Raw genomic sequence first — 26,774 nt, forward strand, 5'->3', positions numbered from 1 at the left:
CTCTATCCAGCGGTGGACGCTCTTTCCTCACCTCCCTTCCCCCTTTAGGAAATGCACCGATGTGTGGATTAGTGAGGGGGAAAGAAGGATAGTAAGGGGAAGGATTAGTGATTGATATTTATTGATTGGTAAGTGGTATAAGTGGTTTGTGGGATGATATTTCTAACTTAGGTTAATAAGAGGCAGAGGAGAAGCAGGCAGAGAGACACGGTGCAGCAGCCGCCCAAGTGAGTATGCAGCTAATATGCAGGGGCCCTGGAGAGAAGTGTAGGAGACAACTTGGCAGGGTCAGGTGGCGCAGGGAAACCATGTAAACCTGATGCAGGGAACCTACCAGTGAGTGAGTTACAACAGTGATATCAGATAGGCATTTTAAAGAGCCAACTAACCATGGTGTAAACTAGCAGATAATGCAAAAATAAAGCCAGGCATCAGTTTCATTCAATGTACATTGCAGGGATAAATAAGGTAAGCTTAAAGAGACACTGAAGTGAAAAAATATATATGATATAATGAATTAATTGTGTACTATGAATGATTACTAGAAGATTAGCAGCAAAGAAAATATTCTCATATTTTTATTTTCAGGTATATAGTGTTTTTTCTAACATTGCATCATTCTCTAATATGTGCAGATTACACAACACTCAGCATTCAAAATGATTATTTCAGAGCAGTCTGTGAACTAATGACTTCTCCTCTGGCAGAGAAAAAGTAAATAGTTAACGAACAGTTGAGATAATAAAAGTCAGAAAACAACCCTCTAGGCGACTTTGAAAGAGATTAATGGCTTTTTTGTATAGAGATAACAACTGGAGTTTCTTAACTCTTCCTGTACTGGAAACAATTAGACTGATGTATCTGATCTTAATGTTTTATTTCTTAGCTGTACTACACATACAAATCATAATATCATAATTTTTTTTTAAGCTTCAGTGTCTCTTTAAATGTTAATCACTGTAAAGCTGCTTGTGGGTGTCCAGGTGTAGCCAGAATAGTTGGCAAAGCGAGTTGGTAATCGGCATAAGCAAGCATGCCATGTGGAAGAATAGTTAATAGGGCATACAGATAGTGAAATATTAATTACTAAGTTGAGCCAGAAATGTGTGCCTATGCTGTACAATCCATTATGCACATCCAACTGTTTTCTGATATATTTCGAAGTTCTGTAAGAGTTGTAATGTAGATGCAGGATGAAGTACAGTATACGCATCACATATTGTCAAGGAGTCCAGTAAGGGTATTTTGCACTAGCAGCACTTTGCAATGTGATTCTGCCCCCAAGAGCCTTATAACAATTTATCTATGAAGTCTGGATATTTAGCTTTTCCCTTTACATGGTTAGCAATATGTTTATGCTGCTATTACACCATATTTGTGTCTTATCATATCACAGGGTACCCTGCCTTTAAATGCAATTCATATTGAAGAGAGCCTAACTTGGAACGGAAGGTTGGAGTTTCAAATTGCTGGTAGGATGATGTTTAAAGTTAAATTGCTTCTATATGTTTTAACTGGTATCTACTGTACTTTGTAGTGGAGGATTAAAGTAATATACTTTCAGTTATGTTTACCAGACTTAGAGATCTCAGTTACCAAAATGATGGGACAAAGCATATGCTTTGTGTGTGATAGCCAAGAGAGTTTTTGGAAAACCACCAGGGTTTTGTGTAGAGATGGCCCAAATGAGTCTTTAAAACTCCCCAGAGAGACTACTGCAGAGTACAGTACATTTTCTTTGCTTCCTCTTTCCTTCAATTTTTAGCTATTTAACTTACAGTACTATCTTTAAAGGAGTTATCAGCTAAAAAAGTGAAAATGAGCTTTACTCACCTGGGGCTCTCTCCAGCCCCTTGCAGTCGACTGACCCACACCGACTGCTCTGCTCCAATGACGGAAGAGTCTAGTATTGAACAATCTGTGCACAGGCTGTTTTTGAAGCCAACGTCCTCCCTTGCGGCATCTGTTTTGAATGCAAGTTGTGTAATTTGCCTAGTTTGGGCTCTGCACATCTAAGCAGCGGGTCAATTTGTGTGCTGCCTATATTTGAAAGCGCTGCCATTTACTCCTGTTGTGCAAAAATGTCTGCTTCTGGCTAGCTGCATTCATGTGTATCAGTTTGCATTCAATTTACTTATATTAGGGATTAGTGCATAGTTTGCATCTGATGTGCATTAAAGGTGTGTATCCGTCTCTGGATGGGGGGAGGGGGGGCTTCATACCTCTGTTGGCTTCATTTCATTTGCAGCTCAGGAGCGCTGCCTATTTCTTGCAGTTCTGAGTCCCAGTTTATCCTACCAAGGCATTAAGAAATGATTCCTGGGTCTGTCCACTGTCTTGAGAATGCACGAGTGCAGTCATTCCTTGTTTTTTATTCAAATACTAGTAAAGATCTACAACATCCTTTTTTCAGTGAAAGGCAGTTAAATGTAAGTCTGCATTTAAATTCAGCTGACATTAAAGAAAAACTGTAGTAAAAAAGTATGTAATGAATAAAAATACTTTCCCCCCCCCCCACAATATTAATTTATACATTATTTAGTCAATGTTTGTCCATTGTAAAATCTTTCCTCACCCTTTTTACATTGTGAAATGTATCACATGTGGCAACATCCTTAGTCCTGTCAGGTGCAGCTCTACAGAATGTTTGTTTCTGAGAATTCCGAAGCCAGGGAAAATAATCAGAGGAGCAGGGGTTAGTCGGCACTACCAACCTAGATTGGCAGTGGGTGGTGAGTGAGCAGGGGAGCCTGATGGTTGTTTCACAACCTTAAGGCTTCCCTGCTCATCCACCGCCCACTGTCTATCTATGCTGGTTTTATTGACTGTACTCCACATTTTCATTTGCTTTGTGTCTCAGTAAAGGACAGTTACTGCTTCATCATACAGTAGGGCCAGGCATCTGTTGCTACCTATACCAGTGAAAATAATGCCTGGTCTCCCAGAATGCTATGGAAGCAGAATTCTGCATAGCTAAATATCCTAGGCTAAACATCACTGGCATGGGCGGGGCTAAATATCAATATAGGGCAATGTATAAAAATAGGAAGTGTTTCTGATGCTGAAACCAGGAAAAAGTAAGTATCCTGAATAATTTCTAGTATAAGTCACATTAAAGGACCACTGTCATGAAAATCTTAAAACTTAAAATATATGTAAACACATAAAAATAAGAAGTACATTTTCTCTAGAGTAAAATGAGCCATAGATTACTTTTCTTCTATGTTGCTCTCACTTACAGTAAGTAGTAGAAATCTGACATTACCGACATGTTTTTGGGTTAAAATAAAAATGTTATGTCGCCGCGCTGTAATTCAATGTGAAACAGTTCCAATTAATTGGCAGCAAGGTAATTAATTGGGGTTTTACACTCTCATCCCCTTCGAGCCATATATGAGAAAAATATATATAATACCTGCGCCTTTACATATCAATTATGCAATTTGGAGTTAATAAAATGTAAATTTATTCAAAATACACCAGTAGTCTTAAAAGTTAATCTCAATAAATCCCACACATAAATTCATACCTATTCAATAAATGCACTAATCAATACTGGCCAGTATCAAAAAACTTGCTGTGCACTGCAGTGCTAAAATATGAAAAAATGACTAAAAAATGCCTAAAAAATGCCTAGAAAATGACTGAAGTCTCTTCCCTTGCTGACATACAGCTTCTTCTGAGAGTAATCAGTTTGGTATTATATAGTTCGCTGACATGCAACTTCTTCTAAAAATGATCAGTTGTTCCAATGGTAGGGTTAAGGAAGATGAAAGATGAAAAAATGACTAAAAAATGCCTAGAAAATGACTAAAAAATGCCTAAAAAATGCCTAGAAAATGACTGAAGTCTCTTCCCTTGCTGACATACAGCTTCTTCTGAGAGTAATCAGTTTGGTATTATATAGTTCGCTGACATGCAACTCCTTCTAAAAATGATCAGTTGTTCCAATGGTAGGGTTAAGGCTTTTGATAGCCCACACACTCACGGTTCCGTTGCTTAGTTTGGATACTTCCTTTAGTGTTCGTCCACTCAAGTCTGTAGCAGACTAGAAAACTGCTACAGACTTGAGTGGACGAACACTAAAGGAAGTATCCAAACTAAGCAACGGAACCGTGAGTGTGTGGGCTATCAAAAGCCTTAACCCTACCATTGGAACAACTGATCATTTTTAGAAGAAGTTGCATGTCAGCGAACTATATAATACCAAACTGATTACTCTCAGAAGAAGCTGTATGTCAGCAAGGGAAGAGACTTCAGTCATTTTCTAGGCATTTTTTAGGCATTTTTTAGTCATTTTTTCATATTTTAGCACTGCAGTGCACAGCAAGTTTTTTGATACTGGCCAGTATTGATTAGTGCATTTATTGAACATGTTTTTGGGTTAGTCCATCTCTCCATAGGGTATTCTGGGCATGGCTTTTATTCTTTATAAAGACACTCTCTGAAAAAGATTTATACAAAGATGCTGGCCAGCCTCCCTGCTCACTGTACACTTTTTTTTGGCAGTTGGACAGAGCAACTGCCATTCACTAAGTGCTTTTCAAAATATAGAAAACCCTGAAAACCCCAAATGAGGAGATGGGCTAGTCCAAAACTTGTCGGTTCTGTCAGATTTCTACTATTTACTGTGAGTAACAGCAGCATAGGAGAAAAGTAATTTATGGTTTATTTTACTCTGGAAGAAACATACTTCTTATCTGTATATGTTTAAATATACTTAAAATTTTAAGATTTTCGTGACAGCAGACCTTTAAAGCTTCACACCCTACTTGCTCAAACTCAGTCCATTGCCTTTGTTGAGTCTTGGCTAGGGCTGAATTCTGCATATTGTCTTTAAAAATGGTCAGTGAGATGCTTATATTTCTGAATAAGGGCCTGAGCATACTACTGTGTTGCTGAGCAGATTCCAGGAATGCATCTCAGTGTTTGATATGCAGGGACATCAGACGTTACATAGAGAGCGCTGTCTGAGAGACACACTTATTTGCTGCACAGCACTGCTTTCTGACTATGCACTGCTACATGCATACTGAGAGACCTTTCATTATAGAATGGGGTCAGCAATGCAACTGAGAGCAATGTAAGGGCTGGTGCACACCGAGCGGCTTTTTGGGCGTTTTCAGATCCGCTTGCGGCTGCGGATCTGCTTGGTCAATGTATCTCAATGGGGTGGTGCACACCAGAGCGGCAGGCGTTTTGCAGAAACGAAAAATGCCTGGGTGAGGCATTTTTTGGATTTCGGATGCGTTTCTGCCTCCAATGTTAAGTATAGGAAAAACGCAAAACGCCTGTAAAACCGCTTGATCAAGCGGATTTTGATGCGGATGCGGATGCGTTTTGACATGTGTCATCAATATATCGCACTTTAACCCTTTGTTTAAGGTCTTTCTACCTCTTTTCCTGAAAAATGCAAAACGCTTCCAAAAACGCTTGCAAAAACGCACGCAAAAATCGCAAAACGCCCCAAAACCGCGCTATCAAAATGACACTAAGCGGTTCAAAAAACGCTAGCGTTTTGCGGATCTGCTTGCGGTTTTTGGTGTGCACCAGCCCTATGAGTGTGTCTGGGCCTGTACATGAAAATGTGATGTAAATTCCAGGCAGCTTCATACTGAATCAATCCAAATCATCAGGAAGTGGATTTGATTGTTCAGGTTCCAAGCTGCATACAGATGGTCTTCCAGGCAAAAAAGTGGAGGAATGACTTGTCAAACATGCTCTTTAATAATTATTAATATTATATTTATTATTAGTATAATATTTTTGAAATATTTTCAGCTTTATTATGATTTTAATTGTGATTATTATGATTTTAGGTGATCTTATGGAACCAATCTTAATTTTGTGTTTGACGACAGAAGATTACAGTAAATGGATTTTTTTTCTACAAAAGGTATTTTTTATGCATGATAGAGAGTCTTTCTTTAAAAAAAAAAAAAAAAAGGAAACGTGTAGTGTGAGAGATACTAAAGGGTGTACATGTAAAAACAGCACTTGGAAATTTTGAAGCAGGGTAAAGCCAACATTTCATTTTGTGCGCTTGATGTGGTAGAATATGGGTAGTCCTACCAATATTCTATTATCGCCTATCATAATGTAACTCTCACTAACCTCCTCTGCCAACAATTAACACTAAGCCACCCCTACTCGCCCCTTACTGAAACAGCTAATTCAGTCCATCAATAAATTCTGCTGCTATTGCTGCTAACCATCATACATCATAATTACTTACCACAAGAAAATGTATGCGTGCATTAAACACCAAGTTTAACCCTAACAAATCTGGCTTTGCAAATTTGGCCTAATTGACTTATCATGAGACATTGCTCATGCAAATATGCATTTGCTTTCGCATGCCAAATTATGCAGAGTCAAAAACCAATACCGCTAAGCGGTTACCCAGCGGGGATTAGTTCATGCTACATAGCACTATCCAGGAGCGCCACGAGGAAGCTAACCACTGCCCCGCGGCCCCCCCGGTTTTATGAGGGCATTGGGGAGCCACCTCATGGCGCTCCTGGATAGTGCTAATCAAACATGAATTAATCCCCACAGGGCAACCGCTTTGCTGTGTTAGTTTAATGCTGGGCATACAGGGGTCGACCCGGTGGCTCGATTAGCTGCCGGATCAACTCTCGCCGCGTCCACGCTCGTCCCCGCCGCCAACCGGATCGATTCCCGCTCATCCCCACGGGCGCCTCCTTATCTTACGCTCAACTCCCTGCTATTGTCCGCCCGCGGGGATCGAGCGGGGAATTAATCCGGCGGGTCATTGGACCTGTCGGAAATTATCAGCTGGGAGCAACAGCGGCTCAATACATGGTACCGAAACATACCGTGTATCCCCAGCATTAGACCCTGCATATTTTGGCATGCGAAAGCTAATGCATATTTGCATGAGCAATATCTCATGGTAAGCCAATTAGGCCAAATTTGCAAAGCCAGATTTATCAGGTTTTAACTTGGTTGATGCACACATTTTTTCTTTGTTGTAATCAGTAAGGGCTCGTTTCCACTAGTGCGGTGTGAATCACCGGGATTCCACCGCTGACGAAATCGCATGCGGATACGATTCCACGTGCGTTTTTTGCCGCAATTTCGCATGCGATTTCGCATAGGCAGGGTATATGCGAATTTAACCATGTCACTGCCTGGTTCAATTTAAATTAGTTTTCAATCGAATTCGCACGCGAAATCATGACAAAAAACGCATGTGCGTTTTCCCTATCAAATACATAGCCTGCGAATCGCCTGCATCCCACACGCAGGCGAATTCTGCAGGCTCTACCGTGCAGAAAAATCCTGCACAGAAAAAACCCAGGAAAAAACTGACAAGTGGAAACAGGGCCATCCACTTGTATTGGTTATGCGAATCCGCATGCAGACAACGCATGCAGATTCGCTCTAGTGGAAACGGGCCCTAATACATCATAATTACACAGCTGGCCCCGGTGGCAAGTATGATATTAAAGCGGACCCAAACCAAACATTTTTTTAATTCAAAATATTTCGTTGCACCACCCTGACACATACAAAGATAAATAAACACTCCTTTAAGCCTATGAGCATTTCAGTGCATGCTTTTCACCCTCCTCTTTGCATAACTAGGGTTATACAGGTGGCAGCCATTAGCAATTCCTTCTTCCTGCACACCATCTACTCCACCAGTTTGACGGATTATTTTCCGGCAAAATGAAAGGAAGGGAGGGGTTTCTCCAATAAATGTAAAATATTTTATATTTGTCATTATGCAGCTAAAAAAAGGCTGCTATTAATATTATAATTTAGAAAATAGATTTTATTTCTGAAATCTTGTATTTTTAATTTGGGTCCACTTTAAGATTATTGTCTATGGGGTGCCAAAATTACCAGTTGCAAGTGGGCGCCATATTTACCTGTCTCGACTACTTATGTGGATATTGGGAACCTTTTCATATCTGATGCATGCCACATATATTATTATTTCTTAAAGAGGAACTCCAGCCTAAACACACATACTGTCATTAAGTTACATTAGTTATGTTAATTAAAATAGATAGGTAATATAATCTCTTACCCACCCTGTTTTAAAAGAACAGGCAAATGTTGGATTTCATGATGGCAGCCATCTTTTTGGTTGAAAGGAGGTGACAGGGAGCTTGAGACACAGTTCCAACTGTCCTGTGTCCTGAGCACCTCTCCCAGTTGCTAGGCAACGTGAATAACAACATAGCAAATCCCATCATGCTCTGCACAGCATCAGGGAAAAATGCCCGGGCTTTTTTTCTTTGATGGGTGGAGCTTAGGTAAAAATGCAGCTAAAAATGATGCTTTGGTAAGAAAAACAAAGTTCTGATGCTGTGAAACTGTTAAAGAAACACCAAGCCTTTTCAGTTCTGCTGAGTAGATTTTTAGTCCGGAGGTTCACTTTAAGGGTAAATGGGTATCTTTAAGGGATTTAGTAAAATTACTACGCTTTTTGAATGGCAGAAGCATCAATAGCTGTACCATAAATTGAAAGCTTTTAGAATTTGGGCCTTTTAACTTTTTTTAGTTTTAATTTATGTATAAATTGACCCCCTGTATACAAAAATATGTTTACTAAAATAAGCATATAATTCTATTTTCTAAACTTGTCTGGGGAAAAAGAGAAAGAACATGGCTGCGTGATTTTCTGTATTCTGTATGCATCCATCTACCCTATGCCTCTCCTATTCCATAGGCAGGACTCTAGTCTTCCTGCGCATTCAGCATCCTTTCTACTACCCTGCATTGTTAGCAGCCATGTTCTTTGTTCTTTCTCTTTTTTTCCCAGACAAGTTTAGAATAGTATGATATACTTATTTTTGTAAATTTTCAGCTTCAACACTCTTTCTTGCAGCCTCCCCTTCCCCCCACATACACATACTCACCTACCCACCACCCACATACCCATTAACCACGTACCCGCGTACATTTGAAAAGGGCTTCTGGAAAAAAGATAGCTTATGTTGATTTTTCCTGTGATTATAACAACCCCAGGTTCGTCTAAAAGACAAAAGGAGACCAGGAGCCCAATGATGCAGAGTCGTGTAAGATTCAGAAAAGCAAATTGCTAAGGATGTATAAACTCACAAAGGTGGGTTGCAAACCTTTGCAACCACCGTCAGAGCAGGCGGGAAATTGACCATCCCCGCTCGGTTTTCCAGATCTGTGACAGGAACTGGGTGGTCACACTCCGGAAGTTCTTTAGGACAACTAAAAAACTACCACCTTTAAAAGAGGTATGACAAGACACTTAAAACAGGGGTGGAGGCACCCAGTGCATAAAATATAGGCTAATAAGCAGTTAACCGTATAAAGTATAAACAGAGGGGCAGTGGCGTTCCTACTGTAGGGCGCAGGGGGGCGCGGTGCACCGGGTGACAGACAGCTAGGGGGGTGTCACCACGACCCCCCACAGCAGCAGAGCAGGAGGGGGAAGCAGCGCTAGAAGGAGGGGCAGTGGGGGCAGCGGTGGGGAGGGGGGACATATCTCCCCCCTCCCTCACCTGGGACCCCTCCTTTTGCCTCTCTCCCCCTCCATAGATTACCGGCGGCAAGTGCAGGGGCGGCAAGGAGGCATGCGGAGAATTACCCACCACTTCCGCGATCCAAGCGCTGGCAGCGTCATGTCGTCACAGATCTCCGCCTTCAATGCCGCCCACTGTGCTTCCTGATTAGCGGAAGCACAGTGGGTGGCATTGAAGGCGGAGATCTGTGACGACATGACGCTGCCAGCACTTGGAACGCGGAAGTGGTGAGTAATTCTCCGCATGCCTCCTCGCCGCCCCTGCACTTGCCGCTGGTAATCTATGGAGGGGGAGAGAGGCAGAAGGAGGGGTCCCAGGTGAGGGAGGGGGGATATTTCCCCCTTCCCCACCGCTGCCCCCACTGTCCCTCCTTCTAGCGCTCCTTCCCCCCTCCTGGGACATCTATACTGGGGGCAACTGTACTAGCTATACTGGGGGCAACTAAACTAGCTATACTGGGGGCAACTATACTAGCTATACTGGGGGCAACTAAACTAGCTATACTGGGGGCAACTAAACTAACTATACTGGGGGCAGCTATACTAGGGGCAGCTATACTGGGGGCAACTAAACTAGCTATACTGGGGGCAGCTATACTAGGGGCAGTTATACTGGGGGCAACTAAACTAGCTATACTGGGGGCAACTATACTAGCTTTACTGGGGGCAACTATACTGGGGGCAACTATACTAGCTATACTGGGGGCAACTATACTAGTTATACTGGGGGCAACTATACTGGGGGCAACTATACTAGCTATACTGGGGCAACTATACTAGCTATACTGGGGGCTAGTTTACTGGGGGCAACTATACAAGCTATACTGGGGGCAACTATACTGGGGCAACTATACTAGCTATACTGGGGCAACTATACTAGCTATACTGGGGGCAACTATACTAGCTATACTGGGGGCAACTATACTAGCTATACTGGGGGCAACTAAACTAACTATACTGGGGGCAACTATACTAGCTATACTGGGGGCAACTATACTAGCTATACTGGGGCAACTATACTAGCTATACTGGGGGCAAATATGCTAGCTATACTGGGGGCAACTAAACTAACTATACTGGGGGCAACTAAACTAGCTATACTGGGGGCAACTATACTAACTTCATTGGGGGCAGCTATACTGGGGGAAACTGTACTAGCTATACTGGGGGCAACTATACTAGCTATTCTGGGGCAACTATACTAGCTAATACTTTAAATTACAGTTAGCTCCGCCCTCATCCGGTCATGCCCACGCCCATTTTTTCCCGCGAAGCATGCTGCAGGTTGTGGCTGTGCCCATTTTTTTTAGGGGGATGTCTTTTAATACCCAGCACCTAAGGTACGCCACTGCCCTAGGTACGCCACTGCAGAGGGGTAATCTTACCTCTCTTAAAGGGAAGGTTCAAGCAAAATAAAAAAATGAGTTTCACTTACCTGGGGCTTCTACCAGCCCCATGCAGCCATCCTGTGCCCTCGTAGTCACTCACTGCTGCTCCAGTCCCCCGCTGGCAGCTGGGAATGCGTAAAAATGTACGCAATGTGTCCCGCCGACCTCTGAGGTCGGCAAGCTGCCAGCTGGGGACTGGAGCAGCAGTGAGTGACTTTGAGGGCACAGGATGGCTGCATGGGGCTGGTAGAAGCCCCAGGTAAGTGAAACTCATTTTTTTATTTTGCTTGGACATTCCCTTTAAAGAATTTGGACCAGTTTATTGAAAAAGATCTTTTATTTGAGCACATAAAATTGACAACACGCTTCACCGGTGCTTGCCTGCCTCCTTAGTACGGATGCTCATTCGGATTCCGTGGAAATTTTCGAATTTCCGATCGGAATTTGCATTTCCGCATTGAAATTCGGAAATCGGTAATGGAAGTGGGGTAGGCAAATTTTCGCGTAAATCTTCGTGAAAATTGCGTAAATTTCTAATCGCCAAATTTAACATCAATTTTCTCAAAAACTACAAGGTCTTTTTGAAAGATTTTTTTCCTCTTGTTCCTACTTTTCTGCTTAACATTCCCTGGAAATGTGGTGTTTCTAGCACCTATGGGAGATTTTCTATTAACCTCTAAATTCGGCATCATTCCGCATAGTGGTTCCAATGTGGATTTTCGCAGTAATTTCTGCCGATATTAACATCAATTTTCTCAATAACTACAAGGTCTTTTTGAAATATTTTTTCCTCTTGTATCCACTTCTCTGTTTAACATACCCTGAAAATTTGGTGTTTGTAGAACCTACAGGGGCTTTGCTACTAACCGCCAATGTTGGCCGCTGTTGACTGTAATGTAAAATGCAGAAAATTCGCATTACCGATATGCGGTATTATGCCAACTTTAGAGGTTAATAGCAAAGCCCCCATAGGAGCTAGAAACACCAAATTTCAGGGAATGTTAAGCAGACAAATGAAAACAAGAAGAAAAAAAAATTTCAAAAAGACTTTGTAGTTTTTGAGAAAATCGATGTTAAAGTTGGCAGAAAATACGCATTGGAACCGCTATGCGGTTTGACACCGACTTTAGAGGTTAATAGCAAAGCCCTCATAGGTGCTAGAAACATCAAATTTTCAAGGAATGTTAAGCAGACAAGTGGGAACAACAGGACACAAAATATTTCAAAAAGACCTTGTCGTTTTTAAGAAAATTGATGTTAAAATCGGCGTAAATTTCCACGCTTTCCACGAAAATTTCCGCAAAAATTCACCTACCGCACTTTCATTACCGATTTCCAAATTTCGATGCGGAAATGCAAATGCAAAAAAATTATTTCATAAAGACCTTGAGAAAATCAATGTTAAAGTCGGCGAAAATTACCGCAAAAATCTGCATCGGAATGCGGAAATCATTAGCGGAAAGTGGAATTGGTAGCAATAGTGGTAATTGGCAATGGCGGAATGTGGATTTTTGGCGGAAACGGAAATTGGCATTTCCGACCATCCCAACTTCTCAGGTCAGTAAAATAACAGATGCTTGAACTGCTATGGCTGTGTACCAAGCATGAGTGCCTCTCTGTGTGAGAACCATAGCAGTTAAGGCACCTGTTTTTTTACTGACCTGAGCAGGCGGGCAAGCACCCGTGAAGCGCGTTGTCAATTTTATGTTCTCGAATAAAATACCTTTTTCAATAAACTGGTCCAAATTCTTCAAGAGAGCAAAGATTACCTCTCTGTTTATAAGGTTAACGGCTTATTATTGGCCTATCTTTTATGCATTGGGTGCCTCCTCCACCCGTCGCCTGGAAAAAAGTGCTCCTGATATAGACGAAAAAAGACAGATTCGGCTAAAATGGGTGCCTGGTGTAGCCCATATGCCAAATTTGGCTACAAAGGGTGCCCTGTGTAGCTAGTTTTAGTTTATAAAAAGGATGCTGTTATACGCTAAATTTGTTGGGCTATAAAAGGGCTCTGGATATAGCTGAGAAAAGTGATTACTATGACCTAACTTCTCCCTACTCTCACACAGAACCCTCCTCTGGAGGTGCCTAACCTTAAGACCCCCCTGGTGTTGCCTAATCCTAACCCCCCTGGTGGTGCCTAACCCATCCCTGGTGGTGCCTAACCCTAAGACTGCTTTGGTAGTGCCTAACCCCCCTGGTGGTGCCTAACCCTAACCCCTCCCTGCTGGTGCCTAACCCTAAGACAGCCCCTGGTGATTACTATGACCCAACTTCTCCATACTCTCACACAGGACCCTCCCCTAATACCCCAGGGTGGTGCCTAACAATAAGACCACCCCGGTGGTGCCTAACCCTAAGACCCCCCAAGTGGTGCCTAACCCTAAGACTCCTCTGAGGGTGCCTAACCCTAACCCCCCCTGGTGTTGCCTAACCCTAAGACCCCGCCTGTTGGTGCCTAACCCTAAGACTCCCCTGGTGATTACTACGACCTAACTTCTCCCTACTCTCACACAGGACCTTCCCCTAATACTCCCTGGTGGTTCCTAACACTAAGACCCCCCCGGTGGTGCCTAATTGTCACGCTTGGAGGTGTATTCTCCACGGTCAGCTCGTGATGCATAAGCTGACGTGAAGGAGGTACACACACCAGCACAAGGAATCAGGATATCCCCAGTTTAGTGGAGGGGAGGACTGACTCCAACAGGAGATTGTGGCGCACAGAGCCGGTGCAGATCTGACAGCCACAAACAATGCTTTCGCTATAACGTCTCAGCGCAAAGTAGCGCTGAGCGCACAAACCAGAACTGAGGAGATCAGGACAGGTAAACAGAATGAACGCTTGCTAAACTAGCCACTACTTAGTGACAGCAAGCGTCCACAATAACACAGACTGGAATGAGGCAGCCAATGCGTTTGCAGCAATGGCGTGCCTCACAAAGACAGGACAGGATAGTCAGAAAATAGCAGGATCAAGATAGATGAACGTAACACAGATAAATATACAATAAGTATGATTTCCTAGCGTATTACAATTACAGCTATCAATGAAACTATTTGTAACGTCTGACTAACATATGTATATATCGGCAATGAACCGATATATGACATAAGCAGGAACTCTGACTAAGACTAGAGTAATACAGGGAACAGGACTCAGAAGGATTCGCTATCTCTTCGCAGAGATGAACGCAATCCACAAACAGGACCAGGAACAGGATAACTAGCTCAGCGTGCTGGAACGCTGACTAACGGAATACAGGATATAAACAGTTCGTGTACGTATATATCAGCGACACTGATGTATCAACGTAACACGAATACAAGGAAAATAATAAACGTGCAAGTATGCGTATATATTGGCGATGAACCAATATATGACACAAGACAAGCAAAGTAACAACTTCTAGAAACAAGAGCAGAACTAGGAGGACTCGCTGACCCCTTCGCAGGAGTCAGCGCAGTCCACACGGACTAGGAACGAGGTGGGGCACGGGCAGAGTAACAGATAGGATCTGAGACTATGGTAGCCCATGAGACATTGCAGGAAGCAGTTCTTTATACTGAGGTCATCCAATGGGAGCAGACCTGCAGATTCCCACACAAGTGAATGGCAATTAATCACAGGCTGATAGCAGGAAAAGGCAGACAATGATATGCAGCCTGCAGGAAAGGGACTGCCCCTCCACTGCAGCAGACAATGTTTGTTTACACAAGAGCATGTTAAACTGTCATTAATTTCAGAGTGACTGCAGATGGAATCAGCAACTAGTTTAAGTGCAAACCAAACTATGCAAGAAAATGCATGTAATAACATCAGAACTGCTTGGGTTACAATACCACTGCAGCCAGCAGTAAACGCTGCAGACATGATCATAACACTAATACTAAGACCCCCCAAGTGGTACCTAACCCTAAAACTCCCCTGGTGGTGCCTAACCCTAACCCCCCCTGGTGTTGCCTAACCATAAGACCCCGCCTGGTGGTGCCTAACCCTAAGATCCCCCTGGTGGTGTTTAACCCTAAGACTCCCCTGGTGATTACTATGACCTAACTTCTCCCTACTCTCACACAGAACCCTCCCCTGGTGGTGCCTAACCCTAAGACCCCCCCTAGTGGTGCCTAACCCTAAGACCCCCACTTGTGATGCCTAATCCTAGCCCTCCTCCCCCCCCCCCCCCGCATCCTCAAATCAAAAATCTTGGCTATAAAAGGGTGCCCTACAAAATCTTGTAGCTGAAATCCTTGTAGCCAAATCAAAAATATGGGCTACAAAGGGGCACCCTTTTGTAGCAGAATCAAAAACCTTGTAGCCGAAAACCTTGAAACCGCATCAAAAATATGGGCTACAAAGGGGCACTCTTTTGTAGTTGAAACAAAAACCTTGTAGCTGAAAGAAAACTTGGGAGCCCTTTTCACCACCTTGTAGCCCATATTTGCAAAAATAACATTGAAGTCTATGGAGGAGCCTTTTTAACACAGATGGCTCAGAAGCCCTTTTCAACTGATTCCCACGTACCCAATTTTTTAGCGGAAGCACACTGGGTTATTTATGATAGCAATCTTTTTGTTCCCTTATTAGAGACTGCACCAGAAATGGGTGGAGGGGAAGACGGTGTACATATAACGCCTAGAATGATAATGTCAGGACTTTACAGCTATAATGATGTTATCATAAAACTCAGTTCTTTGTCAAAGAGGAAATAAATCTATAGATTGTGAAGTATTTCAGCATCTCACAAGTTACTGGAACATTTATGAATATTAATTTTATGTGACATTTCAGTTGGTTTGATAACTTACCAAGCACTCTATACATAACAATTGATACGGCATGCCAAAACCTGCCAATGGCAACTACAGTGTCAGAGGTGCAAGAAGAGGCTGGAAAACAATTTGTTAGTGATTACTACTATTCACAGCATCTATAGAAATGATTATTATGAGCACAGGACCAATAGAGAGGTAATAATGTAGATGAGGGAGAGCCCTTCGGGGCCCCTCTGGCCCAAGGGCCCCGATGCGGTCGCTACCTCTGCACCCCCTATTGCTACGCCCCTGCTCATTTAAAATTTCACCTCTTTAGATGGTGGTAGCTGAGATAGGTATATATACAGCGATGAGAAAAATTATCGGTACTCTCTCTTATTTATGTGATGACTGCATATATTTCATACTGAATATTTTGTTAAAAATCAGTATTAGACAAAGGAAGTAAAAAACACCACACAACTTTTAAGATATCACTTAAGTTTGTTAATGGGCACCTTCTTTGTAAAGGTGGCCAATAACAATTCTCCAGCTGATTGATTGTCTGGTTCAATCATAATATCTATTGAAAACAATCATTCGGTCCCACTAATGGAAGGAAAGCTGTCATCCAGTTCAATCAGATTGATGGAATCAATCCAAAAAACATATCTTATCAAATTGGATAGCAGCTTTCTGTCTAATCGGGGTGATTAAATTGAACGATTGACTACCTGAAGAATTGTATCGTTAATGACCACCTTTACTCAGATAACCAAATTTAAAGTAATACTTTCACTTCTTCACTCATAGGGGTTGATTCACAAATCTCATTTCAGAATGAATAATAATCTTAACATTAAAGGGACACTTAAGCCAAAAATAAAAAAATCTGTTTTACTTGCCTGGGGCTACTACTAGCCCCCTGCAGCTGTCCCGTGCCCTTGCAGTCACTCACGAAGCCTCCGGTCCCCCGCCCCCAGCTAGTTTGGTTTTCGCTGACAGGGAGTCGACGGGCTTTCTGTGCCTGTGCAAGCCTAGCCACGCCTATCCTTTTTCATGTTCCCGACCTCTATAGCATCCTGCACAGGCGCAGGTTTCTATTGCGGACGGGAGCACAAAGAAAAATACTCGTGGCCAGGCCTGTCGGGCCTGTCAGCAAAAACGAAACTAGCTGGCGGCAGGGAACCGGAGGCTCTGTGAGTGACTGCGAGGGCACAGGGCGGCTGGAGGGGGCTGGTAGAAGCCCCAGGAAAGTAAATCTGATTTTTTTATTTCTGGCTTAAGTGTCCCTTTAACTCACAATTTACCTCTCCTTACGGCCATGTTGCAAGAGACTCCTCCTGGTCCTCCTTCACATCTGATTTAGCTTCAAGCGCTTGTTCACTAAACACTAGATGTGAGCAAGCACTAGTGGCCGAATCCTACACGAAGCAAGACCACCGCTTCCGCTGCCAATAAACTCTGCAAAGGGACGCGAGGAGGGTGGGAAGCCATTAGATACACAAGACGCATACCATTTATATTGCACTTTTCTCTTTGTAAACTTTAAGGCTGCACCCACTAGGGCACTTCACAGGTGACCGGGATCATTAGGAAACCTTGCCCAATGACCGCTTACTGTTGTACATACTGGCTTGAGCTGAGATTCGAATCCTGGTCAAAGGCTCAAATCCTACAATAAAGGCAACATACGTTATTTAGCTGACACCAGGGAAACAGGAGACACCAAGGAAACAAGAGACATCAGGGAAACAAGAGACATCAGGGAAATAAGAGACACCAGGGAAACAAAATACACCAGTGGAACAAGAGATACCAGGGAGACAAGAGATACCAGGTAAATAAGAGATACCAGGGAAACACAGAAAGGGGATGCAAGAAAGGTGAAGGTCAGGCAGCCACTGGACACCAGATAAATACTACAAGGGGTTATGGGGGGGGGGGTTAAGTGTGTTTGGGAAGCACCAGAAACTAGTGAAACTAGCTATGGGAGATGGAGGGGACACCACGTACGCAGTATGGGAGACAAAGTGGGGACTACTAAAAATATACATAATTAACGCAAATATAAACAGGTCACTTTAATAGCAAAAAAAATCTTGTTTAGGTGTATATATATATATATATATATATATATATATATATATATATATATATATATATATATATATATATATATATATATATCCTACTAATATAATAAATGGGAAAGTTCGGATGTTTGGATGTTTGGATGTTTGTTACTCGATCACGCAAAAATGGCTGAACGGATTTAAATGAAATTTGGCACACACATAGTACATTACCTGGAATTAAGTATAGGATACTTTTTATTCCCATAACCAAAAAGGGGGCGGAGACAAATACAAATTTCACTGGAAAATGTAAACTGCAGCCATTCTTACACTGGTAATGGTAGGGTTCTCAAACTTTGCACAGTTGGTCGCTGGGTGACTAGGATTAAAATTCAGAAAGGTGGGAGGAGCCTACAAAAGACAATCATAATTCACCTCTTGATTTTCAAGGGGAATATTTACATTGCTGCCATTCTTGCACTGTTAATGGCACAAGTCTCAAACCTGGTCCAGTTGATCATTGGGTGACTTGGGTTCATTTGAGAAAGGGGGGTGGAGCCACAAACAGCCAATTAGATTTGTTTCATTCCAATGCAAATTATTGATGACAAACACCGCAAAGCTCACAAACTTGGTAATTGAGTAATTGATTAATTGTGTGTGAGGGTTAGAAAAGTGGGCACAGCCAACACCAGCCAAATACATAAGTGGGCAATACCGGGTCATCAGTGGGCGGAGACAAATACACATTTCACTGAGAAAATGTACACTGCAGCCATTCTTAAACTGTTAATGGTAGGGTTATCAAACTTTGCACAGTTGGTCACTGGGTGACTGGGATTAATATTTAGAAAAGTGGGTGGAGCCTACAAAAACCAATCAAAAATTACCTATTGATTTTTCAGGGGAATATTTCATTGCTGCCATTCTTGCACTGTTAATAGCACAAGCCTCAAATCTGGTATAGTTGATCATTGGGTGACTGGGGTTTAAATTGATAAAAGGGGGTGGAGCCACAAACAGACAATCTTATGTGTGTCATTTCAATGCAGGTTATGGATGCCAAAATCCGCAAAGCTCACAAACTTGGTCATTGAGTAATTGTGTGTAAAGGTTTGGAAAAGTGGGCGCTGCCAACACCAGCCAAATACATAATACCGGGTCATCAGTGGGCGTAGACAAATACACATGTTACTGAGAAAATGTAAACTGCATTCATTCTTACACTGTTAATGGTAGGGTTCTCAAACTTTGCACAATTGGTCACTGGGTGACTGGGATTAATATTCAGAAAAGTGTGTGGAGCCTACAAAAGACAATCAAAATTCACCTATTGATTTTCAAGGGGAATATGTAATTGCTACCATTCTTGCACTGTTAATGGCACAAGCCTTAAAGGGAAGGTTCAGGGAGGGTGGGTAAAAAATAAAAATCAATTTCCACTTACCTGGGGCTTCCTCCAGCCCGTGGCAGGCAGGAGGTGCCCTCGCCGCCGCTCCGCAGGCTCCCGGTGGTCTCCGGTGGCCGACCCGACCTGGCCAGGCCGGCTGCCAGGTCGGGCTCTTCTGCGCTCCAAGGCCCGGAACTTCTGCGTCCCACGCCGGCGCGCTGACGTCATCGGACGTCCTCCGGGCTCTACTGCGCATGCACCTCCCTCCCTGAACCTTCCCTTTAAACCTGGTACAGTTGGTCATTGGGTGACTGGGGTTCAAATTTAGACAAAGGGGTGGAGCCACAAACAGCCAATCAGATTTGTTTAATCTCAATGCAAATTATTGATGCCAAAGACCGCAAAGCGCACAAACTTGGTCATTGAGTAATTGTGTGTTAGGGTTAGAAAAAGTAGGCGGAGAAGTAACAGCCAAATACATACCTGAACAATGGCAGGAAATCAGTGGGTGGAGAAAAATACAAATTTCATTGGGAAAATGTAAACTGCAGCCATTCTTACACTGTTAATGGTAGGGTTCTCAAACTTTGCACAGTTTCTGGATGACTGGGATTAATATTCAGAAAGGTGGGTGGAGCGTACAAAAGCCAATCAAAATCCACTTATTGATTTTTAAGGGGAATGTTTAATTGCTGCCATTCTTGCACTGTTAATAGCTAGAGATGGCCCGAACCGTTCACCGGGCGAACATCTCTGGGCCTTCTACTACTTCCGAATCGTTATGACCCGGAGTAGTACGCCTGCGCTGCCCGGCGGAGCACGTCCTAGATCGCGCTCCTGTTGCCGGGCACTCTCTGTGAATGAGCGTGACGTCGTTCATAGCGACCCGGAAGTAGTTGAAGACCCAATGATGCAGATATGTTCGTCGGCGAATGGTTCGCGAACCGTTCGCGACATCTCTGTTAATAGCACAAGCCTCTTGCACTGTTGATCACCTGTACCTGGTACACTTGGCCATTGGGTGATTTGGGTTCAAATTCAGAAAAGGGGTGGAGCCTCAGCCAATCAGATTTATTTTATTCCAATGCAAATTATTGATGCCAAAGACCGCAAAGCTCGCAAACGTGGTCATTAAGTAATTAAGTAATTGTGTGTTAGGGTTAGGAAAAGGGGGCAGGGCCAACACCAGCCAAATACATACCCGGGCAACGCCGGGCGTCCAGCTAGTATATATATATATATATATATATATATATATATATATATATATATATATATATATATATATATATACTGTATATATATATATATAGTAAATGCGCATGCCCAGTTGGTTTTGGCACATTGTTGTGTTTGCATGGAAATGCATGGGAACCATGTTGGTAATGAACTACAATTGCCTATAAAAGAAACATAACACAATTGAGTATCCAGTGCTTTTGTGTAGCAAACAAGCAATGTATAAGTGGAAAACTTAAGATGAGTCTTCTGTGGTAAGGTACATGCTCTTGTAAACCACAAAATACAAACATGTCTTTTAAGTGAAAACTGCACATAGTAGGAGAGGGACTTTACTGAAAGGGGATAATGTACTTAGAGGTATAATAAATCAGTGTCTGTTTCACTGAAATGCTAGTTTTGAGTAAACAGACTCTTCACTTTCTTGTTTGTGTCAAGCTATATTACGTTCCAGGATTTGGAGTTCTTTTAATGTTCCTCATTGTGGGTATTACGAGCACCATCCAGTCATGATCTTTACTGGAACATCTCTTTGTTTTCAGCGACAACATAACCACTGTGGTGTTGGTTTGCATCTTCCGCCTTCTGTGCCACCTAAATATCGAAGATAAGAGAGCATCTGGAAAAAGACTGCAAGAGCTCTCCTCCCAGACAAAGGTCATCACATGGTCAACTGGAGGAGGCAGACTGGACCTTAAGATGTGTGTCACAGCTTCGTGTGTCATATGCCATGGCCATCTTAAATGACTTCAGTGGAAAGGAAACAAAAAATAGGGGAAATGAAAGTGACACAGACTCGGACCAGTAAAGAGCAAAAAATAGAAGAGAAATACTTACAGTATGCAGGATTAGATAAAAGGGAGATAAAGGCCAAAATGAGGCTGGTGTTTGTGGCTTCCTGACTAACGTGCAAAATACAAGTGTGTAAGCTACATCTAAAGCTTAGAAACAGCAGCTCATTAATGAGACCCATTAGAGATGCAGAAAGGAGTGCAGTGAGGAAAGCAGTGTTACTGGAGAACATTGGAGGTACAGTACAAGCACTTGCACATTTGATGGACTAAGTTTAAGTATACCTTAGGGCTGCATAGCCAGGCTGGACAAATTGCTGGTACAGTATCCAGGGCTCCTCAAAAATTGCAGCTTTCTCTGAATATAGGCAGCCCCTCACTTCCTGTGTGAGTGGATCCGATACCTCCGCAGGCAAAACTTGCAGCACGTGTCCTGCAAAACGTTCTGCTCACACTTGAGCCAATCATGAAACCTCTCTTCAACATGCAGCCAATCATGATAAGCTTCTGGCATCTGTAATGTGAGTGGCTCCGATACCTCCACGGTTAAAACTTAGCACTCTCCTCTCCACTCTCTTTAGTTTTGCAGCGAATAGACCCACTCTGTTCTGCACTACAAGTGAAAGTAGCCTGAACTGCACTCCACACGTTACCAGGAGCATCATTGCTAACATAGTTACATAGTTATTTGGGTTGAAAAAAGATATACGTCCATTGAGTTCAACTACTACTACTACTAGTACTACTGCCTGCTCCCTCACATATCCCTGTTGACCCAGAGGAAGGTAAAAAACAAGGGAAGAGATACCTGGGAGTGCGTATAATCCTATGGGGAGACTATGACAATACCTTTATCAGTGATTGCAAAGTGGAAGTGGTAACGCTGCATCCTCTTTTGTTTACATTCACATTATTCCTATACTATAACAGAAGTTTTATTGTATCCGGGTTTACTTTACCAGGCGTTTCTCCCATAGACTTAAAATGGAGATTGGCCAGGTCCTGGAGAGGTAGGTCACTATACCCGTGTTTATTATAATAAGATGATACTGTGTATTGTTTCTCAAAGAAATCTTACTGCAGCCAGAAAAAAAGAGGTTGTAAAGCTTTATGGAGTGGCTGGAGATGCACAGGGCACTTCTGGTAGTTTTTGGGAGCATTGCTCCTCTTCAGAATAGAGCTACTACATTGCAGGTGACCCATGACCTAGCTAAGCCATGGTCATCTAGTATAGCTGTTGTATATAAAAATCAAGAGTAAATCGAATCTGAGTAGCTTTGGTTATATTTATACTTGTAATTCATGTTTATTTTGAAATACCGTTTTCATTGCTCGTCAATGGTAATATTTGATTTATGTTTTTTTGTTTTGTTTTTTTTATCACATGCTCAGTTATACTGCCCACGTTTGTTACAGGTTTACTTTGAAATCAATACACACAACAAGCTATCCATCCAGTCCGATATAAGTGTAAAGTTACCTATACATGTGTCAGTTTTGCATTCTCTTTTGATTCCATTCCATTTCTGGGATTAGATATGAATGTTTCTGAATTTTTCAGTTTAAAAAAAAAACTTTTTAATTCTTGTTTTTAATAAAATATATTACCACAAGTGATTTCTGCAATTTTTATCCAAGATCAAAAGTGACATAAAAAAAAAAAAAGAAACAAGAAGAAACAACTATTATAATTTAAGTAGGCCTCTGTTATCTGGACTGAGTTTTAGGTAAAATGCTTGTTCGCAGAGTATACCTTTAAAAGAGTTTTTAAAGATGCAGGCAGAAGCATCTCAGTGTCTGCTTGAAGCAGATGATGCAAGCAGATACTGAGAACATGTTCCTGAAGGAAGACCACAGGCCTACACTGCCCCAGACAAATGGACTACGAGAACACTCAACATAGGCCATATTTACAAAATATTACATTCCTGTATGTAAGTGAAAGGCAGCATGGAATTTAATCGAGTAGGTGGGTATTAAGACACCACGAGGGGTCTAAGCCAATAGTCAGTTCTGGGGGAGGGCTCAGATGAGGTCACATTTAACTCTTTCCTAGTCAGTATTAAAGGGCCGGATCCAGGTTTGACTACGTTATCCCTCAAATTGTTAGGAGAACTCTAAAGTTCAAAGCTCCACAGGAAGTGCCCATCCTGAGGGATAACACGCCATGGGACAAATGGGTACAGGTTTTGACACAAGATCACACATTGTTAAAACGGTTAAACAAACAGAACACTAAATTAGAGGTGATATTTCATCATGATCAAGGTGATCTTAAAGAGGTTGAACACAAATATAATCAGGTGAGTTCCAGTCTGACCTGGTGGAAACGGTTTCTGGTGATATTCCAGGGACATTCGGACTGTGCCTCTACAATTCAGAATTTCTTCCTACATCCACTGGTCGTAGTGATGGGGGTGGCAATCTTGGGAATCATTATACAGGTGAGTTTGTGTGTACAATTACGCAAACAAATCAACATAAACAATCTCATGAACCAATATTTCCAAATGAAGGGATATACAGGGTTACGGGTATAGGTGTAGCAGTACCTATGATGGAGCTGATTGTATAAAGGCGTTCTTTTAGAAGGCACCTGGTACTGCTCCGTTGTGTAACAGATAAACGAGTTTCACTTTTCTGTGATCATGCAAGTTTGTGAGTGATACGCAAGTGACGCAAATGCTGAGAATGTGGTATAGAGGGACTTAGAAGTAGGGCATCCCCAGAGAGCCTGGTTACAGGAAGACCAAGAGGTCTTGCCCTCTCTCCCAGGGATAACCACCTAGAGCAGAGAAGTTGTGTGAGCACGAGCATCGAAAAGTGAAACATAAAAGAAACCAGGTACTGCTGGGTTCAGAAGCTGGAATCTGCGGAGCACATTTAACTCTTTCCTAGTCAGTATTAAAGGACCGGATGGGCCAGCGGAGCGCATTCTTACTCTTACTTTCACGCTCTCCATCTACTGACTTCTACTGACTGGAACCATAATTATTTCCTTTCTTTATGTAAGCTGATATAATGTATGCTGTATATACCTAGTTAGATGTAACTTAGAATAGAAAGAAGATGACCTGATTACCTTCAACAGGAAGGTGATCAAGAGCTTGTAACGCAAAGGGACAAAAGAAGAATCTGCTTGGCTAAGATATGACGAACTGTATCTGTATATCTGTGTATTGAATAAACTCCTTGTACTTTGAAGACGACTGAGAACGGTCTATCTCCAATAATGCTTGCTGTGTGAGAGTCAAGTTATCTCACAGTCTGTGAGGTGCAAATCTAAGACGTTACTGGTGTTGAAGCAAAAAGGTGAATTATAACAACAACGACCAAAAAATCTTACATTTTCTTACAATTTGATCAAAAAAGTCCACATCCAGATGTCTGTTAAAGAGACACTGAAGCGAAAAAAAAATTATGTTATTATGATTTGTATGTGTAGTACAGCTAAGAAATAAAACATTAACCACTTTCCCCTCCACTACAGTATATCTACGTCAGCTGTGGCACCCTCCAAGCCACAGTGACGTAGATATACTGACCTAGCTGCAGCCCTGCTGTGCACGATCGGGTGCGCTTCAGAGCGCACCCTCCGGCACTGTCAGCTGCAATACTAATTGGTGGAAGGGAACATGTTCCCTTTTGGCCAATTAGTATACCCTCCTCCAATGAATGATCGCTGCAGTAGTGAACTGCAGCGATCCTTCATCTGTCCCCCTCGGCGCACAAATAGTTAAAAAAAAGGCACAAGCAAGCAGCCACACTCACCTACCTCGGTCCTGCGACTGTCTTGAAGCCTGATCCTCCGATCACCGCTCTGAAATCAGCCGCATATTGCCGGAAATCCGGGTCCCGGCTTGATGACGTCATCAAGCCGGGACCCGGGTTACCGGCAATATGCGGCTGACTGCAGAGCGGTGATCGGAGGATCAGGCTTCAAGACAGTCGCAGGACCGAGGTAGGTGAGTGTGGCTGCTTGCTTGTGCATTTTTTTAACTATTTGTGCGCCGAGGGGGCTGCCTAATGGGGGGGGTGTGCATCTGGATCTATGGATTATTGGGGGGAGGGGGGGGATATGTAAAGGGGGGGTGCATATGCACGGGGGACATCTGAGTAACCAAGGGGAGGGGGGGTTTACACATTTTGCACATCTGGGCACCTGGGGGGCCCATAACTTAATACTGGGGGCACATTTGGTTATAATGGGGGGCAGCACTAATCTTGGGGGTACATCTGACTATAATGGGGTAATCCTGATCCAGGGGACACATCTGGCTATAAAGAGGGGCACTATTCTTGGGGGTGCATCTGTCAATCGATTCTGGGGGTGGCAAACACAGGGGACACATCTGGCCATGCTGGGGGGGCTGATATTGGGGACACATCTGGCTATACTGGGGGGGGGGGTGATACTGGGGACACATCTGGATATCTATACTGGGGCGACTTTAACTGGTTGCACAGTTTTTATGTCAATCGCACTTTTTATTTTTAAACAGAAATTGGTCAAAATTGAGAAATGATGCATTTTTTTATTTTCCCCCCTTTTTTCCCATTAAAATGCATAGAGAGGAACATTTAATTTGGGACCAAATACCCCCCAATGAAAGCTTAGTTTGTCTTGAAAAAAACGATATATAGATCATTTAAGTAGCACGAGTACAGATGAAGTTATTGGTGGTTAAACAGGGACACCGCTAAAGCGTCAAAACTGCTCTGGTCAATAAGGGGAAAACAAGGTCTGGATGCGAAGTGGTTAAGATCAGATACATCAGTCTAATTGTTTCCAGTACAGGAAGAGTTGAGAAACTCCAGTTGTTATCTCTATGCAAACAAGCCATTAAGCTCTCCGACTAAGTTAGTCGTGGAGAGGGCTGTTATCTGACTTTTATTATCTCAACTGTAAGTGAACTGTTTACTTTTTCTCTGCTAGAGGAGAGGTAATTACTTCACAGACTGCTCTGAAAGAATCATTTTGAATGCTGAGTGTTGTGTGATCTGCACATATTATAGAATAATGCAATGTTAGAAAAAACACTATATACCTGAAAATAAAAGTATGAGAATATTTTCTTTGCTGCTAATCTTCTAGTAATTATTCATAGTACACAACCAATTCATTATATCATATATTTTTTTTCGCTTCAGTGTCTTTTTAAAGTGCTCAGAGACTCGTATTGCCAGACAACCTCTCCTATGACCACTGGAGGGAAGTTTATCCCCGGACCCTCAGAAGCCAGGCAAAGGATCGGCTGACGGCTCAGCGGTGAGCTAGAGAAACAATGTTGAGGTGCAACATAAACTCTCCCCCCATACCCCCCCCCCCCCCGCTTGTCAGTTGGTGTCTCCCAGCAGCGAGAAGTGAAGTGGAACAGATGAAAATGCGATGTTCAGTGGTAGACACAGCAGAGGGAAGGCTGACTGGCACAGCAGGCTGGTATAGCAGATAGGTCATCTCTGTTCCCTTCCATTCTCCACTCTGCACCTCCTCCGCTCTATGTCTCAGCTGGCCTGGATCTTAACCACTGCTGATACAGGCATCTTCGGGACTTGGCCGGCCGGGTCCTGCCATTTTGAAATCTGGCTGGCCGAAGTCCTAAAATG

The 26,774-nt window shown here is 42.7% G+C and overlaps 1 protein-coding gene across 1 annotated transcript in view; it reads left to right on the forward strand.

The window, feature by feature from the left end:
* The window catches only part of LOC137521462 (probable pleckstrin homology domain-containing family N member 1), a 124,218-nt gene extending 101,534 nt beyond the window's left edge, over nt 1–22,684 (forward strand). Inside the window, exons 10-12 of the mRNA XM_068240754.1 lie at nt 1,397–1,472; nt 5,820–5,896; nt 20,919–22,684. Of these exons, the coding sequence (XP_068096855.1) occupies nt 1,397–1,472; nt 5,820–5,896; nt 20,919–20,987 (222 nt within the window). The 3' untranslated portion in view covers nt 20,988–22,684. The remainder of the gene's footprint in view (nt 1–1,396; nt 1,473–5,819; nt 5,897–20,918) is intronic.
* The last annotated feature ends 4,090 nt before the right edge of the window (nt 22,685–26,774 follow it).

The sequence above is a fragment of the Hyperolius riggenbachi genome, chromosome 6 (genome assembly GCF_040937935.1).
Source record: "Hyperolius riggenbachi isolate aHypRig1 chromosome 6, aHypRig1.pri, whole genome shotgun sequence".
Taxonomy (NCBI): Eukaryota; Metazoa; Chordata; class Amphibia; order Anura; family Hyperoliidae; genus Hyperolius; species Hyperolius riggenbachi.